Here is a 15,400-nt window from a genome sequence, read left to right on the forward strand (position 1 = left end):
TTTACAGCAACACTACTGTGCTGTGACCTACTGAAATTTGTATGGAATTGTTTTTGTGTCGTAACTAGAATCGATGAAAATGATTGATTAGTTTCAGACTAATTGCAAGGCATGTTGAATCTTTATTGTCTTTTTATAAGGTAAGGACCTCTGTTGAAGTTGTTGTAATGATCTACATGGTATTGAACTGGCTCATTGAATGAGGTGTGTTTTCCCCACGGGCTTCAGGTTTGCAGGAAACATGGAGCGGCAACAAGCCGACAACCTGCTCAAGTCTCACAGTAGCGGCACCTACCTGATTCGAGAGAGGACGGCAGAGGCAGAGAGGTTTGCCATCAGTATCAAGTGAGTGTTATTCATATACATGCACTAAGCACTGTATTAATCTTAAGAACATGACTTTTTAATGCTCTCTTTTATGTGTCTTGCATATGATATGCTATATTAGAGGGAAACATTCTGAGTTTCGTAACTTGTGGTAATGGGGTACAGCAAATGGAGGTACATATTTTTCCTTTTCACAGGTTTAATGATGAAGTGAAGCACATTAAAGTTATCGAGAAGGACAACTGGATTCACATCACAGAGGCAAAGAAGTTTGAAAGCCTCCTGGTAAGAGAAGTGTATAACTTCTGGAATTATTACAGCCCTTGCAATGCAACCAACATTCACTCAGAATCAAAGTCTAAACCTAAGCTTACCTAAAACTTTATTATTTTTTCTTCCTTGAAAGCACTCATATTTCCTTTTTGTAGAAGCATAAATAGTTTCTCAGTATGTAATTACAGATGATAACTGGAAACATAAAATTGCTGTAAGTAACTTCTTGATGTGTCTTCATGTAACAGGAGCTTGTGGAGTATTATCAGTCTCACTCACTGAAAGAGAGCTTTAAACTGTTGGACACAACATTACGGTACCCTTACAAGTCCCGAGAGCGTTCAAGCTCTCGCACCAATACTCGCTCACCAGGTAAGCATTTGCTGCTATAATCTTATATGCCTGTCTCTTTATCTCTCTCTCTCTCTCTCTCCCTCTCTACCTCTCCCTCTCTTACTTTCTCTTCTCTGCTCTCTTACCTGTTCAACGCTGGCATAGATTCAGTATTGAAACACCACCAGTCTGGCCAGCAGCCTTGCACAATCTATGGACATGCTCTGCAAGTCTGAACAAACAAACCATGCCAGCTGGTCCCACCCTCACATTCTTTATGCCCCACCTCCTAGCAATTCAGTTGTCAATCACCTTAGGCTTAGTTGTCATGGAGCCGCCCACTCTGGCTGAGGCAGAGGCCTGAATGTGACTTTTGGCTACTGGGGCCAATTTTTTCCTCGGCCAGCTGAATGGGCTCAGATGCTTCATTAGATGTATTATAAATGATGTTTGCTCGCCTCAGCTAACAGCCCGCACTAGACCTCCTTTTGTTCGCTTACCAGTCATGCTTAACTGGTGTTCACTCGTGCATTTATGTAAATGCATGGCTGTGTAAAGCAAAGATAATGCATGTTATAAGGGAGTGAGAGTGTGGAGGGCTTTTAGAAGGAAGATCTGGAGGTTAACACCAGAGCTGCAAAGCTTAGTTCACACAAAAATGAAAATGCTGTCATAATTTACTCAGCCTCATGTTGTTTCAAATCCATATCACTTTCTTTCTTCTGTGGAACACAAAAGGAGATATTTTGCATAATGTCAAGAGCAGGGGTCTTCAACAATTTTCTGGCCAAGGACCCCTTTGTGGGTAGTGAGACAGAGCAGGGACCTCCGTAACATATTGTATAAAATTCAGTGTTGCGATTTATGCCTATAAAAATGTGTATGTTAACATTTTAGTGTATGTACATACTTTCTGATGTTTACATTGCAAAGCCATTCAATTAATCAATAAATGATGTACAGCAGGGGTCTAAAACCTTTTTGAAATATATGTATTTTTTATTTTTTTTTTTATTTTCCTTGTTAATCACTGGTGCCATACCCAATCAAAAAAGGTAGATGGATAGACAGTTAGGCAGACAGACCCTCTCTATGCTGAATAAAAACACTTTTATTAGGTTACTAATATGACTGGAATTTTCATCTCATGTAAGTGGTTGATTTTATACATATGTTTCAGAATTACTGTTCATTTCTTGAGTAAAACTTTGTAATTAAGAAACAATTACTGAGTGCACCTTTCTTTTAAATATGTTGATTTGAGTCACCGTCTGGTATATGTGGAGTGTTAAGGACCATGTATGCCAATGCTAGGTTGATAATTTCAGCGGTTCTTATTTATTTACACCAAGTAGGCTATTGTTCTGAAAGTAAAAAGCAACTAAAATACAAGAAACTGTGGGCCGCTCAACCGCACAACGCAACCAACGCAAAGCAGACACGTTTACTTACACGACCCTCTACTGCAGAGCTGCTGAACCTGATCTGACCTGACCTGATCGCGCTATGAGTGACTCGTAACGAGCAAATGGTTTGTGTGCAATGCACACTTCTGTTGACTAGAGCATTTTCGTCACACTCAATTCCGTTCATAACCGAATGCCCAAATATGAGGAAGGATTACTGCAAGAGGAAGATTTGGCATGCAGGTGCGAGGGACCTCAACATGTCGATGGACTTCTAACCAAACAAAATACATACATACATACTCTCTCTCTCTCTTTCTCTCTCTCTCTGAATGATTATTACAAATGCCAGTGATGGATCAAACAATAATTTTCAGACCCTCTGCGGTACCACCGCAGACCCCCTTAGGGTTGCGGACCCCCTGTTGAAGACCCTTGGTCTAGAGTGCTAATTTTTATAATGGGGTCTGGGACTGTCGAAGTCCAAAAATGACAAACAAAACACCATATAAAAACATCATAAAAGTGGTCAGAATCTCACTGAATATAGATGTGGCACATCAAGACATGTCATGCTAATTTTGGCTTCAACGAAAAGACACCCAAGAACCAATGACGTTTGACCTCACTGACATTAAACCTTGTGCTACACATCTTGATGCACCATATTAAAATCTAAAGGAATATTCTGGGTTCAATTCAAGTTAAGTTCAGCATTTGTGGCATAAAATTGATTACCACAAAAAACAAATTCGACTAGTCCCTCCTTTTCTTTAAAAAAAAAAAAAAAAAGCAAAAATCTGGGTTCCAGTGAGGCACTTAAAATGGAAGTGAATGGGGCCATTCTGTAAACATTAAAATACTCACTATTTCAGAAGTATAATCACAAGACATAACCAATATGCATGTTACCATCATTTTTGTGTGATAAAATTGCTTACTATCCTTTTCTGTGTAAAGTTATATCCAATTTTACAACTTCATTAACATGACAACAATGTCAACAAACCCTAAAATGACTGTAAAAATGATGATTTAAACAACTTTACAGCTCAAATAATACATGAGTTTTAAGAGAAGAATTAATGTAAGGCTTTTATAAAATTATCTGCCTTAACACTAAAAATTAGCCCCATTTACATCCATTGAAAGTGCCTCCCTGTATCTTCAATTTTTGCTTTTTTTTAAAGAAAAGGAAATTATTTTTTGTGGTAATCAACATTAGGCCACAAATGCTGTAGATTGAGCTTAAATTCTATTGAACTTGGAATATTAATTTAATTATGACTTAAATTTTAGTCTGTTCCACAAACAAAACTATCATATGGCTTCATACTATCATACTATCATATCACACTTGGAATATAGCCTACAAGTCATATGAAATACTTTTGTGGTGCTGCTTTGTTATTTTTGGCACTTAATAGCCGAAGTACCCATTATGGAATAAGGAACATTCTGCAAAACATCTTTTGAGTTCCATGGAAGAAAGTACAAGGATGGAATGATACCATTTTGTGTGAACTAGCCCTTTAAATACTGTATTGTATCTGTGACAATTCTAGCTACTTTTTCTCGAGCACACATACTCTCTCTTTCTCTCTCTCTCTGAAACAAACAGTACATAGAACCGACATTGACCTTACTTTTATTTGCTAAGGAGACCATGTCCTTGAACTTAATTTACCTTTTTCTGTTTTGTTTTTTCCCCCCTCTAACTCTGTTGTGCCCTTCTTCCTTTTCCATTCTCTGTTTTGTGTTTGTTCTCTCTTTCACTCTCTCTCTCTCTCTCCCTCTCTCTCTCTCTCTCCCTCTCCATCCTGTCTCAGCAGCCTCCTGTGCTTCCTACAACTTCTCCTTCCTAAGTCCTCAGGGTCTCAACTTCTCTCAAAGCTCTGCTCCCTTCTGGTCAGGTACTCCCGATCTGAGCTTCTATCTCATCTTCATGCATCCATCCTCTGTTCACTTTCATCTGCTCATCCTCCCAATCATCTCCCTCCCCTGGTTCTGTTTTCCTCATCCTCTCATTCCTGGTCCAGAAATGAATACAGTTCATTCTGTATCTAGATATCTAGAGTAGTAATCACACCCATTTGTTCTAATATGCAATTCATCCACATCTCACTCCAATATCATTAAATATCCACACATGTAATGGCTTTCTGATGCATCTTACATGTATTGTAATCTGGGGATTACATGTGGTAATCTGGTGGCATTGTGCAGTGTTCACACCCAGGGTGGTCAGCACAGCTGTGGCAAGATACAACTTTGCAGCTCGAGACATGAGAGAGTTGTCTCTGCGAGAGGGGGACATCGTCAAGATCTACAGTAAGATCGGCGGAGACCAAGGCTGGTGGAAAGGAGAGGCCAACGGCAGAGTAAGACAACCAGAAAATGAAAAGCAATAAATGCTGTCTTGACTTGCAGTATAATAAAGAGATAGTTCACCAAAAATGACATTTCTGTCATCATTTACTCACCCTCATGTTGTTCCAAAACTGAATCACTGTTTTTCCTCTGTGGAACATATTGCAAAAGTAGATGTTAGGCAGAATGTTAGCATGAAAAAAGTTGTATGAAAGTTGCAATTACAGTGAATGGTGACTGAGGTTGAACTTTCTGTCTAATATCTCTATTTGTGTTCCATGGAGGAAAGAAAGTCATACAGGTTTGGAACAACATGAAGGTGAGTAATGATGACAAACGTGTATTTATAGGTGAACTATCCCTTTAAACTAGACTTGTTAATAATGACCGATCTGTCCATGTTCTTCATTTAGATTGGATGGTTTCCCTCCACGTACGTCGATGAGGAGGGGGTACAGTGAAGATCTGGGGTTACACAGATCATCCAATTAGATTCCATTCTGATCCACAGGACTCTGAGAGGACTCTTTGGTTTCCATGGAAACACCTCATGGAACAATCTTTTGCTGGAAACTTATTTCACAATGAATATTTGTACTTCTGTCTCCTTTCGTCATGTACGAATATGCTTTCTTTCCTTTCTCGGAATGTCTGTGATCTCTGTGAAGAAACCTGCGCGTTCGTTCGAGTCTGTTCATTCTCAGTGTCAGAGGGGCTTATGGAGAGAAACTGCGAATGAAGCAGAACTTTGCCTTGAACTGGCCAAAGGACAAGCATGGCTTTAAGTTGTACAGTAATACCTGTAAAGTGTGTTATTGGCCACTGGGGTATAATGGGGGTGGGGACACACACACACACACACACATATATATATATATATATATATATATATATATATATATATATATATATATATATAATTTATTAAGAGAAAATCTATGAATAAAATGCAGTGTTGAACATTTGTTCAACAGCAGCAGTGCAAAGATTATATTTGAAAAGAAAAGATGCACTTTGCAATTCTTTTCAGAGAGAATTTGCCTTAGTAAATGGTAATGCCTTTAGAGGTAGAGGTAAAGAGATGGAACTCAGACTTGCACATACTCACACACTCATGCATCCACCCTGTCCAGAAATACGATGCCTTTTAAAATGTGTTCTTCACTCCCAACAGTGTCTGGTTTGTGTATAGCTGCAGCATTAATGCCCCATTCTATAGCAGTGCATGTTCACTGTCTTGTACACCCATTAAACTGGTCTCAACCAGAGCTGGGTGGTGGATAACCATAAAAGAGACTGAACCTCTTTTGGACTGGAGTGAGCAGATGACCAGATCTGCTTACCATCTCACTGTAACGAAGGGCAGCCAAGTGAAAGCGTCCAATTGATGCGGCAATCTTTGCAAAGCCGATTGTCGTAGCAGGAATTGCTTTGGACTGCGAAAGATACAGCCACCTTCACCTTCATCAAAAGGATGCAGAAGGGCAATAGAGTATCAGGAAGATATTCCGTGAATGCTATTTTTGGTGATAAGCATTTTTACGTCTACTTTCTCAGTGGTCCAAAGTTGGATGGAAAAGGGAAACAAAATTTCAAACTGAATGCTGTTCTGTGCACTGATGTTCATGAATACCCAGAGGTTTTTGTGAGTTTTTTCTTTTTTTTTTTTTTTGTCATCTTCTACAAGCACATACGTTTTTACCATGCCAGACACAACTTTTCTCATCTGCAGCCTGCCACATTACAGTATCTTGCCTTACTGATTGGTGGACACTTGGTGCTACATATATTAAATTCCCTGAATTAGGGCAGGATTCTCTTTGCTGTTGTTGAAGACTCACTGCTGATGAACCTCAGCCATCAAGTGCACTTTATCTGTCCAGACACCTTTTTAAACAGGACATCACACTGCAGACCTGGACATTAAATTATTTTAGCAATTTTCAATGTCCTTATTTTTACCTTTGGAAGCAAAATAGTACCAAAATGAAATCCTTGACACTATGAGCAGTGGTCCCTTAAAGTCTTATATTGAACATTACCTGTAAACTCCATAATGCGTGGATGTGTCCCTCATACAGTCCTTTGAGAAACACCTTTTGCTTTTTCCAGCCAACAAAAATTGGCAGTATGAAGCCGTAATCAGAGGTAGAGAGTGTTGGACTCATATAAAAGATAAGGTTCCAGTCTCGAGTACCGCTGTACACAGTGATGGAGTGCTGCTGTTCAGGTCAATGTAGCATTTGCTGAGGGGCTTAATTTGTGTAGTGGATGAAAACCCATTGCATGTCATCATAGATATTACAACTCCTGTCCGTGGATCCTGTAATAGATTTAAAACAAAAACACAAAATTGTGTAGATTTTTTGAATGGTCAGTTATTTGCAAACTGAGGTCTATCATGAAAATAAATATTTCTTTTTTGTGTATTTGTGGTGTTGTTATTGGTGTTAAGACCCTTGTGCGCTGTTTGTGTCTTTTTGGACCCGTTTTTATTTTATTTTTTAAAACTAATTTTTTATTTAATATAAAAATGGTATCCTTTATCTGAGTCGTACAAGACTTAGTGACATTTCCTCCACTAGCTATTTGAACACCCCAAAAAATATGAACGTGATTATATAAGTCTATGGGGTCGTTAAAAAATAAAATAAAAAATTGTGATGTTCCGGGCCATAAATGAATGGGAAATACTAAAATACAGAGATTTTTGTTTTGTTTTTGTCAAATAAAAATCAATAAATCAGACACAATGCAGAACACAACCACACATAAATGAAGGGGTGAGACTATAAAACATCCACAATGCAGAAAACACCCACACACACATACAGGGTTTTTGTTGACTATATTAGTGATCTCTCATTGAATTCCATTGATTTCATATCAGGCTAACAATATTTTCTAATTCCAAATCCTAACCATCACACAAACGTGTGCACATCACTAGATTTGAAGATCAACATCATCTGACCAATTTAACAGCTTTTTTTTTTTTTTTTTTTTTTTAAACTGAGGACATTTGGCTCTCACAGGTGTAGACAAACCTGTCTAAACATACCACACAGGTCGAAGTCTGAGTCTGACCCCTGTGTGACAAAGTTTATGCTAGAATTTTGATGTTTAATGTTTGAAATAAATGACAGGTAACAAAATAATAACTGTCTTTGTTATACAGTCAGCATTGTCATGTTTGACAGCATATTGGAGCACCATTGCAAAATCTGACACTTCAGCACGTGGTTTAGAAAAAATGTTACAATTTGACAAATAATAGTTTTTTTTTTTTTTTATAATGTCTAAATATATATCCAATGCATAACTTGTGATAATATCTACAGTAGAAATTAAGTTTGTTAGAACAAGTTTATAGAAGAGATCAGCCAATGCATGGAGCACTGAAGTCATCTGTTGGCCACAGTTGTTATTTCATGCAATTATTATTTTTTATTACAGCAGATTTCACCAGAGACCCCCAATGCATGTCAAGTCGTGCCTTGAAGTATTTCCCTTATGATGGGGGTTGCTACAAGAGAGTTTTAGGAAGCAATGGTTACGTTTCTCAGAGAACTGATAGAATGTAGAGAATCTCCAGAATGTTCTGTGGGTGTGGCATGTGAGGAACCCCAAATAGTGCCTTGAGTATCTTTTAATTTTTTACAGTAAGGATGTACAAAAGTGAAATGTTATTAACAAGTATATAAACGTGTACATAGAGAGTTAGTCAATGCAAGACATCGCTTACTCAAATGGTACATTTTCTAATGTATGTGTTTGGTATGGCCGCTAGAGGGAGCCAAGTTACTTCACATTTTTTCAAAATAGAGAAAGCGCCTGACTTGATACTATTTTCAGATAAATATTTTTCATTTAACCAAGAACATTTTGCTGTCAGACTGATTATACACTGGCTGGATTTTCAGTAATATTTCAGCTCAGATCTAATGGCGTGTGGCCTTTTACTATCAGTACGTGATCCCACATCTGCTCTGTCCATCAAGATCAATTCCACCCTAATACATCTGCTCAAAAACAACACCTACTGGAAGAGTGAGGAAGGGAACAGAGCATTTCTCTGTGTGAAATACTTAGGAATGGAAACATATACCTAAACCCCAACAAATGTGAGGCACAAATAGTCAATCTGATTCATCTTGGACATATGGGGTGATGTCCAGCATTAACATTGGCACATCTAGTTTAAAGTAAAGAGATTTTTGGAAACAGCTTGTGTCATACCCAACAAGAATTTACTTTATTATTATTAATATAGTTACGTTGAGAGTTAATAAGATCTAAGTAACAAAAGGCGTCTTTACACAGCCAAGTTAAGGCTGCTTTGTACCTGCTCAAACTTCTGTGTAAAGATGCAATGCCCCCATAAAATCCTGACTAAATTGTGCCTGCTCTGACCCACCTCAGCCCGAGTATCAAAGGCAGTTATGATGCTGCTTTTGTTCTGTGTAAATGAAATGCAGCATCAGAGCAGCCTTAAGCATTGTTGTTATGGTAGAGCATATATTTCATAATTTATTTTTATATTTAAAAGTATAATTTAATATTTCCATCCATTTCACATTTCTATATTGTTACTTTTATATTTAAAACATTAATGTTATAACATTATTAATGCAAGTATGATTGCTGTGTAAATGTGTTAATGCCACCTCTGAGAAGCATTAAAGCAATTCACCCAAAAATTTAAATTCTCTCATCTTACCCTCATGCCATCCCAGATGACTTTCTTTTTCTGATGAACACAAAGATTTTTAGAAAATATTTCAGTTCTGAAGGTCCTCACAATGCAAGTGAATGGTGGCCAAAAAGCACATGAAGGCAGCATAAAAGTAATCCATATGATCCAGTGGTTTAATCTATATCTTCAGAAGAGATATGATAAGTGTGGGTGAGAAACAGATCAATATTTAAGTTTTTATTTTATTTTTTTTTACTATAAATCACCACTTACACATTCTTTTATTTTTATTTTTTTTATTTTTTTATTTTTTTTTATTTTTATTATTATTATTATTTTTGGCTATTTACATTCTGTGTACATATCGCCACCTACTGGTCAGGAATGAGAATTTATAGTATAAAAGGTCTTTAATATTGAACTGTTTTTCACCCACACCTATCATATTGCTTCTGAAGATACAGATTTAACCAATGGGATCATATGGATTACTTTTATGCTGCCTTTATATGCTTTTTGGACCTTCAAAGTTCTTGCCACCATTCACGTGCATTGTTTGGACCAACAGAGCTGAAATATTCTTCTAAAAATCTTTGTTTGTGTTCAGCAGAGATGGCATGAGGGTGAGTCAATTATGAGAGAATTTTCATTTTTGGGTGAACTATCCCTTTAAACAGTCTGTGTAAATACACCTAAATGTTTTTATCAAAGTGCTCATTCCCCCAATAATTTTCGCGTGTATCCTCATGCGTCCTGGCTGTTGGGATTCAGTCGCGTCACTGGAGCGGTGGAGCTCATCTCATGCTGCTGTCTCACACTCATGGACCAAAATATCCAGACAGGTGCCGAGGAATTATTTACCCTGCCGGACTGTCAGTTTCAACATTACCACTGTGTTTGTCCGGTAAGCTGTTTAATGTGTGCATTTGTACCATTAGGAAGCGAGTCTTGAAATGAACTAAAGAAAGTCGGCGATGTTTCAGCCTGCTAATGTGCGCATTCTTTCCAGATAACTTGTCACAAATGGCACCTCTCGTAAAAGGTTTTTTCAATGTAAATGTGTCACTGCGTTTTTAAACGCAACGTCAAGTTCAACTGTTAAAACGCGTCTAGAGACACATGCGTTCTGTTCAATTCGTGGCGCTCGTCTAGCTTTTTATCGTTCGATGTTCGGTGTGAACGGCCCCTAATACGTTACGAATAAGCTTAATCCAATTAATCAGTTGACTGGGTTCCAAAACTGTGCGAGCAGTCAATTTAGGAGGCATTGATTTACACAACGCGCTCACTTGCATTCAGTATTTTTTAATCGTTGGTCTTCGTGCATATGCGCGTCAGCGTCAGACGGACGTCTTTGACCATTGCGTCACCTCAGGCGCAATGAGCGTTGCGTTTTTAAGACGCTGTTAAAAGTTGAACTTTTAAAAACGCGTTCTTGTGCTAAAACAAACAAAAAAGAAAGCTACACAACCCACCAAATAGAGCAGAACGCAGGCGTCTTAAAACCCGCGTTAAATAGATATTTCGCCCAAAAAATGAGAATTCTCTCATCATTTACTCATCCCCATGACATTCCAGATGTGTATGACTTTCTTTCTTCTGCTGAAGAATATTTCAGCTCTGTTGGTCCATACAATGCAAGTGAATTGTAGCCAGAATTTTGAAGGTCCAAAAATCATATAAAAGCAGCATAAAGTAATCCATATGATCCCAGTGGTTTAATCCATGTCTTCAAAAGTGATATAATAGATGTGGGTGAGAAACAGATCAATATTTCAATCCTTTTTTAATATAAATCTACTATAAAAAGATTTTTTTTAATTTTTAATTTTTATTTTTTAAAGTACTTAAATATGGACCTGTTTCTCACCCACACCTATTATATCACTTTTGAAGACAGATTTAACTACTTGAGTCGTATTAATTACTATTATGCTGCCTTTATGTGCTTTTTGGAGCTTCAAAGTTCTGTCCACCATTCACTTGCATTGTATGAACCAACAGAGCTGAAATATTCTTCTAAAAATCTTTGTGTTCAGCAGAACAAAGCAAGACATACACATTTGGGATGGCATGGAGATGAGTAAATGATGAGAGAAATTTCATTTTTAGGTGCCTGGTCTTTTTACAGTAGCTTGACACGGCGTATAAAAAACGCGGCCCTCTTGCGTGAGACGCTAACAAAACAGCAAGAAGCGACACAACGGCCAAAACGGCCGTCTAGCGCACGTTTACATATTGTTACATACTGTAGAAAAACGAGTTTGGTGTGAACAGCCTCTTAAAATAGTTCAACTTTTTAAAACGCTCCTCGAGACCCCTGCGTCCTGTTCCGTTCAGATGCGCTTCGACTAGCTGGGCATATTTGCTGTGTGGGTAGGCTGCTCACCAGGTTGTTCTACTAACTAAATTGTTATAAAATGCTTGTCATCTTTAATTCAACATGCACATTTAATTTAAGGTACACAAATCGTGGGATTTGCACATTGAATTGTCTTGTAAGAGTTTAAAATATAAACGAACATGTACATTTCTTTTGCAATAAAGAATGCAAGAGTAGTGATTGGAGGGCATCCATGCTGGTCTGGCTTAATATCTATGATATGCATGATATCTAACAATAATTCAGTGAAGACCTGGAAACAAATGAGAAATGTACTTTTTACCTCAAATAATGTTTTCCTTGTATCTGTATTAACCGTGCATATAGAGTATATGTAGTAATTATACATAGTTGTTAAAAAGGGCATTCACCACTGACAATTAGGCAAAGAAATGTGTGATGCAGCAGTTTCCTTTAGCATCCAACCAAGCATGTTTAATTTTTACGGGGCAACATGAAGTGGTGTAGTTCCAAAAATGTACAGTGATAAACCCTTTAGTTTCATGAAAAAATGATTGGAACAAAATTAATCGGTTATAACCGGTTACCAACATTTAAAAATAACGTTTTCACTCCGGAACAAATGAAAATCACTTTGTGCCGTTTTTCGGTTACGTTCTGCTAAAAAAATAAAATAAAAAAAAATAAAAAAAATCATTTTTGGTTTTCGTTTTCGTTCCTTGAACCGTTTTTAGTCCCTGTTGTTGACATTACATTGTCATGGCAACAAAGTTGTAAAATTTACTATAACTTTACACAGAAAAGATTAGTAAGCGATTTGATCACATTAAAATCATGTTAACATGCATATTGTTTAGGTGTTGTGGCTATACTTTTGAAACAGTGAGTATTTTCATATTTATGGATTGCCCCCATTCACTTCCATTGTAAGTGCCTCACTGGAACCCAGATTTTCTTCTTTTTTTTTTTTTTTTTTTTTAAAGAAAAGGAGGGGCAAGTCCAAATTATTTTTTGTGGTAATCAACATTATGCCACAAATGCTGTTGATTGAGCTGAACTTGTTTTGAGCCCAGAATAGTCCTTTAAGCTAAGCCTTTATCGAAATAATCAGTAATTAACATGTTTTAAAGCTTAGCCTCTTCTTATTGTCATGTCTTATTTACTGTATTATAACCTACTGTTTGTTGAATTAGCCATATTACATACAGTATGGAATGTAGTTGGGATAGAAATATGATGCATGTTTCTGTAGTAGGATTTCTTGGCATAATTTAAATGGCATGTAGAAACTGATGAATGTGCTCTCGTTAATTTTAATGCTAAGGGAGGATTAACTGAACTCTAATACATATTCGGCAGATTTACCAACTGAGCCTCATGTGTGCATGAAGAGCACAGTTAATAAATCTACCTCCACTGAAACAGCTCTCAAAGTGCCACCACCACCCCTGAGGCTATACTGCCACAGTGTGCATCAAAACAAAAGTGTTTGGAGATGATGTTGCTTTCTGGGAAACAATGGTAATATGATGTGGCATTTTGATGCAAAGAGGATTGCAGTCCGCAACGCTACATCTAATGTCATGCTTTGCCCTTTCCTCACTATATTTCCCAGTTGCTGTATGTCTATCTTTCCATCAATCTCTCTTTCTAAATGTCAGGGCTCTATTACTGCTTGTATTAGTCTCCCTCATGATTGTGATAGAGGTTTCCTACAGCTCATAGCCTGCTTAGATGGTTGAGAGTGGCTGTAGGGTAGATCCAAACCCATAGGATGACAAAGTTGATACTTAGATGTAATATAACAGAGGACTCCAATAAGTCTCCTGAGAAATGCAAGAGTAACCTCTCTGGGAATTGCTGTGTGCTTCATTAAAGCATTTCTGAAGCCCATATTGCTAGATGTTTCTCTTATAAGAGACGAAATCAGGGAGCAGGTCCAGCACAGGGTGACTGACTCATTGAAAATCATCTCAGATGGATGGCTACCCAGTCATGCATTGAGAACTGAATGAGCTCTGTGCCAAACTGGCACTCCCTCATGGCTTGTTTTGATGGCAGCCAACTACAGGGCTAAATCCCAGCAGACCAAGACGCTATGATGGAATGGACTTTAAATGCTCTGGATTGGTGTTGGCGCAGGTGCTGCCAGGTCTGTATATATGAGTTGAGTTCATGAGTTCATGTTTTTTCGTCAGTTCATCATGTTGTCTTGCAAAGTTGCCCTCCCTGCCTGTTAATCTGACATCAGCTGTTAAATTGCATCTCCCAGATTGATTATTCAATACACGGAGGAGTCTATTGCTAAATGCATTAAGTAGGCAGTATTCCATTAATTTGAACCGTTGCAGATGAGTTCAGTTAGTCATGTTGCCCTCCAACGCTGAATTCATTACTAATAATTCAACAAAATTGAAAATATCTGGACCTCTTTTTCATCCTAAGCAGTTAAATAAAGGATTTTTGTTAATGATGAGCCACACATGAGTTCATTTAAGTGAAATGCTAATGAGATACAAACACAATAAGCACATTTATTTGCTTACATGTGGTTTTAAAATGTAAAGATGACTGAAATAAGCACAAACAGTCCATTTAGTACAAGTCACTGTTGTTCTTTTCCTCTAATTCAAACAGTGCAAGCGGTATTTTCTCAAGAAATTATTAGAAACAGCTCTCATATTTACAATAGACACCCTCACCCCATTTCCTAAGGCTTTACTTCAAGCTATAATAACAATCAAGGGGAAACACGACTTATGCTCTGCCAAAGTGCAAAAATACTGACATGTACATTATACGTCACTGCACCACTGTATGTCGCAATAAAAAGAGGGTACAAATGAATAGCTGTATGGGAAGCATTCATTTCAATAGCATTGCATTTTTTGGATGAAATTGAATGTCACTGTAATGAAAGGCACTATTATGAAGTCCTGTGTGATTTCTAACCCCAGGCATGTCTGTGGGTCACGCTCACCAATGTACCCATGGAAATATCCATTTGGCATTCTGGGTAGCAATCTGTGCGTGTATGTGTCCCCACAAGGACGAAAGTTATCCACTTCCTGTTCTGCATATTGACACTGAATTGCCAGAAGAGTATTTGGAAATGTGTGCCCTTTTATTTTGCATAAATATATTTTGCATTGTAAAGCAACTCCTGACTTTATTTGTTTGAATTTTAGCAAACAAATTCATAGAGATGAGAGTAATAATTGATATTGGGAATAGGGTTGGTACTGAGCAGGGGTGTAAAAAGTACTCAGGTGAAAGTATGGATACTGAATGAAAATTTCTTTTCAATTAAAAGTCCAAGTATCTAGCCAAAAAACATACTTGAGTGAAAGTAAAAAATTAGCCACATTAAAAAAGTAAAAAGTTACTTTTTTCCTAGCTACAATAAAATCAAGAGAAGAGATTGTATGAGAGGATGTTGTAAAATTTGATTGGTTTGTTAAGTCGCCTTTTTACTGTTTCTGACGACTGCTATATGTCTGCCTCAGTGGCATTCGCAACCTGGTCGTGGAATCATGTTACAATAACTACATTTTTGCAAAATGATTTTTTTTGTGGCCTGTTGAATGTAACACAGCAATTTCCTGGTGGAATGAACACTAGAGGCGCTAAAACAACAATGACTTTATCCCC

General features: G+C 37.5%; 1 protein-coding gene across 3 annotated transcripts in view; it reads left to right on the forward strand.

The window, feature by feature from the left end:
• Positions 1 to 7,136, forward strand: part of LOC127428938 (guanine nucleotide exchange factor VAV2-like) — a 279,483-nt gene extending 272,347 nt beyond the window's left edge. For 2 of the 3 annotated variants that reach the window (XM_051677629.1, XM_051677630.1), the window contains 5 exons: positions 229 to 345; positions 525 to 612; positions 849 to 972; positions 4,566 to 4,720; positions 5,123 to 7,136. In XM_051677629.1, coding sequence (XP_051533589.1) covers positions 229 to 345; positions 525 to 612; positions 849 to 972; positions 4,566 to 4,720; positions 5,123 to 5,170 — 532 coding nt within the window. In that variant the 3' untranslated portion in view covers positions 5,171 to 7,136. Of the gene's footprint in view, positions 1 to 228; positions 346 to 524; positions 613 to 848; positions 973 to 4,168; positions 4,253 to 4,565; positions 4,721 to 5,122 lie in introns of all 3 variants that reach the window. The other variant, XM_051677628.1, reaches the window with a different exon arrangement.
• The last annotated feature ends 8,264 nt before the right edge of the window (positions 7,137 to 15,400 follow it).

This window comes from Myxocyprinus asiaticus, chromosome 38 (assembly GCF_019703515.2).
Source record: "Myxocyprinus asiaticus isolate MX2 ecotype Aquarium Trade chromosome 38, UBuf_Myxa_2, whole genome shotgun sequence".
NCBI lineage: Eukaryota > Metazoa > Chordata > Actinopteri > Cypriniformes > Catostomidae > Myxocyprinus > Myxocyprinus asiaticus.